The sequence below is a fragment of the Octopus bimaculoides genome, chromosome 5 (assembly GCF_046866305.1).
Source record: "Octopus bimaculoides isolate indiv1 chromosome 5, ASM4686630v1, whole genome shotgun sequence".
NCBI classification, from domain to species: Eukaryota; Metazoa; Mollusca; class Cephalopoda; order Octopoda; family Octopodidae; genus Octopus; species Octopus bimaculoides.
The window spans coordinates 18186626-18189125 of record NC_142932.1 but is presented as its reverse complement, the minus strand read 5'-3'; the positions used below and the strand labels follow the sequence as shown (position 1 = coordinate 18189125).

The following is a 2500-nucleotide window of genomic DNA, read 5'->3' as shown; positions in this document are numbered from 1 at the left end:
AAAACAACAACATTGTCTGGACTTGTGCCTTGGAGGGTAACTTTGTAGGTGCAATTCCATGGTCATTTATGATCTAAAGCCTGACAGAATATCATTGAATTCTCCTGTTTTTCTGCCCGTTTTCAGGTAGAATATCATGTAGTCCAACAGCCTTTGGAATTTGGTGATTTTAAGGACTTCCTTCAAATCATCAATGGTTAAATCGTCATTCATGATACCATGCGCATGGACAATAACTGATGTTACCTCCGTATCAGAAACAGAAGGTAGAGTATATCCCCAAGCTAATTTTGAAGATGATTCCACCACTATTCTAAGCGTTCATATGGAAATCTGCTTTAATTATTAACTTGTTGGCGTTTTTGCGTCCGCATATTTCAAATATTATCTGCTACAATAGTGATATCAGTCTGTTTGCTGCTGCGTGTTTGATGCAATTTATTTTACTTTGGAAGTAGCTTTGTGGTTGAGATAAAGATGGACTAATTCTTTTTCACAATCAACAAGGATCTGCTACAAACATCTGCGAAGACCACATCAATCAAGTTGATGATTTCATATACCTCGGTTCTGAGATAGCCTCAACTGAAAAGGATGTAAAACTCATATTGCCAAAGCATGGTTGGCCCTAAACAAATTGGATGTTGCCTGGAAATCAAATGTGTCAGATAACCTTCACAGGAATTTTTTTCCGTACTGCGATTTACTCAGTCATATTATATGTAGCAGAAGACTGGATGCTTGCCAAAAAGCTGGAATCCCAACTAGATGGAACTTACATCCGAATCTTAAGAACAGACTTTAAAATATCTTGCAGAAATCATCCTACCAAGAAACAACTGTATGGAGATCTCCTGCCTGCTTCCATCATTATAAGAGAAGGATGCTTGCACTTTGAAAGACACCTACCAAGAGTTGGCAAGTGACCTACTGTTGTGGAGGCCAAAGCATCGCCGCGCTCGAGTTGTTTGTCCCAATACAACCTAAGATCAAATCACCACAGACCTCCATCGATTTATGGATGGCGTGCGAGAGTTGAAATTGCCCGAGTAAACTCGAGCAGATGTTGATAATGATGATGATGATGACGATATGTGTTTGTGCTTGTTTGCATACGTGTGTGTGTATCTACGCACCCGTTCAGGTACCATAGTCTCATAAATGCGCTTAAAATACTTACCATTCTGCTATCGCTCATACTGTCACCGTACGTATCACCGCGCATGTCACCGCGCATGTCAGAACGCATATCACCGCGCATATCGGAACGCATATCACCGCACATATCGGTACGCATATCACCGCGCATATCGGAACGCATATCACCACGCATATCGGAACGCATATCACCGCGCATATCGGAATGCATATCGGAACGCATATCGGAACGCATGTCGCCGCGCATATCGGAACGCATGTCGCTGCGCATCTCAGAGCGTGATTCAAGTCCCTGAAAATGAACACATAATAAAAAGACTATAAAGACGAAACAAACATATATATATATATATATATATATATATATATATATATATATATATAATATATATATATATATATATATATATATATATATATATATATATATATATATATATATATATATATATATATATATATATATATATATATATATATATATATATATATATATATATATATATATATATATATATATATATATATATACGAGTGAGTGGACAAACGAATTTATTGGGAGTTACATGTATGGATCAAAATAGTCTGGTAAGAAATAGTGCTGCTTGATACATTGAGATGCTGCAGACAGTCATTAAGCTGTAGATGCATGAAATGCACAGTGGAAGGCCATACGAGTTACTTGACTCGACACCTTCTCACAAAACCTATATAACCCAAGAATCGATGTCTAATAAACTTTACAATCATGTAACATCAAACTTATGGCTTCCAAACTCGCCAGATTTAAATCCCATAGACCACTTCGTTTGGAGCGTTTTCATAACATCATAGCTTCACTGAAGAGCACCATTGTTCAGATGATATTCGAAATATATAAGAAATCTCAAGAACTTGTTCGCAATGTTTTTCTTAAAACGCATTTGGTATTTGTTTGATTTGAGTTGTTTTACTGAATTACCAGATATGTACGGAAATACCTCTTTCAGCTTGTACACACATACACACACACACACACACATAGCTATACGGCTAAACTTTTTTTAAAAATTACATAGTTCTATCAATGATCTCAATATGAGTCACGAGGAAAATTAAATATAATTAGTGCGGTTTTCAGGTGGGAACTGTTATATTTTCCTCTAGTTAGTTGTGATCAAATAAAAGACAAGTTGGCAGAATATTTCAACTGTGAATATCATATATATTTTTATAATGTACCTACAATCCAATTACTTAACGTGCGTTAACTTTAAGACAGCAAGGTGTCCTTACGAAGGAGATTTGGAGCGATCGGTTTGAAGCTCGGTTGAACAGTATGGGTTATGACACAAGGTAACAG

At 36.5% G+C, this 2500-nt stretch overlaps 1 protein-coding gene across 1 annotated transcript in view; it reads right to left on the bottom strand.

Moving 5' to 3' along the window:
- The window catches only part of LOC106878678 (S-crystallin 2), a 15510-nt gene that overhangs the window by 5584 nt on the left and 7426 nt on the right, over positions 1 to 2500 (bottom strand). Inside the window, exon 5 of the mRNA XM_089352016.1 lies at positions 1181 to 1450. Within this exon, the coding sequence (XP_089208142.1) occupies positions 1181 to 1450 (270 nt within the window). The remainder of the gene's footprint in view (positions 1 to 1180; positions 1451 to 2500) is intronic.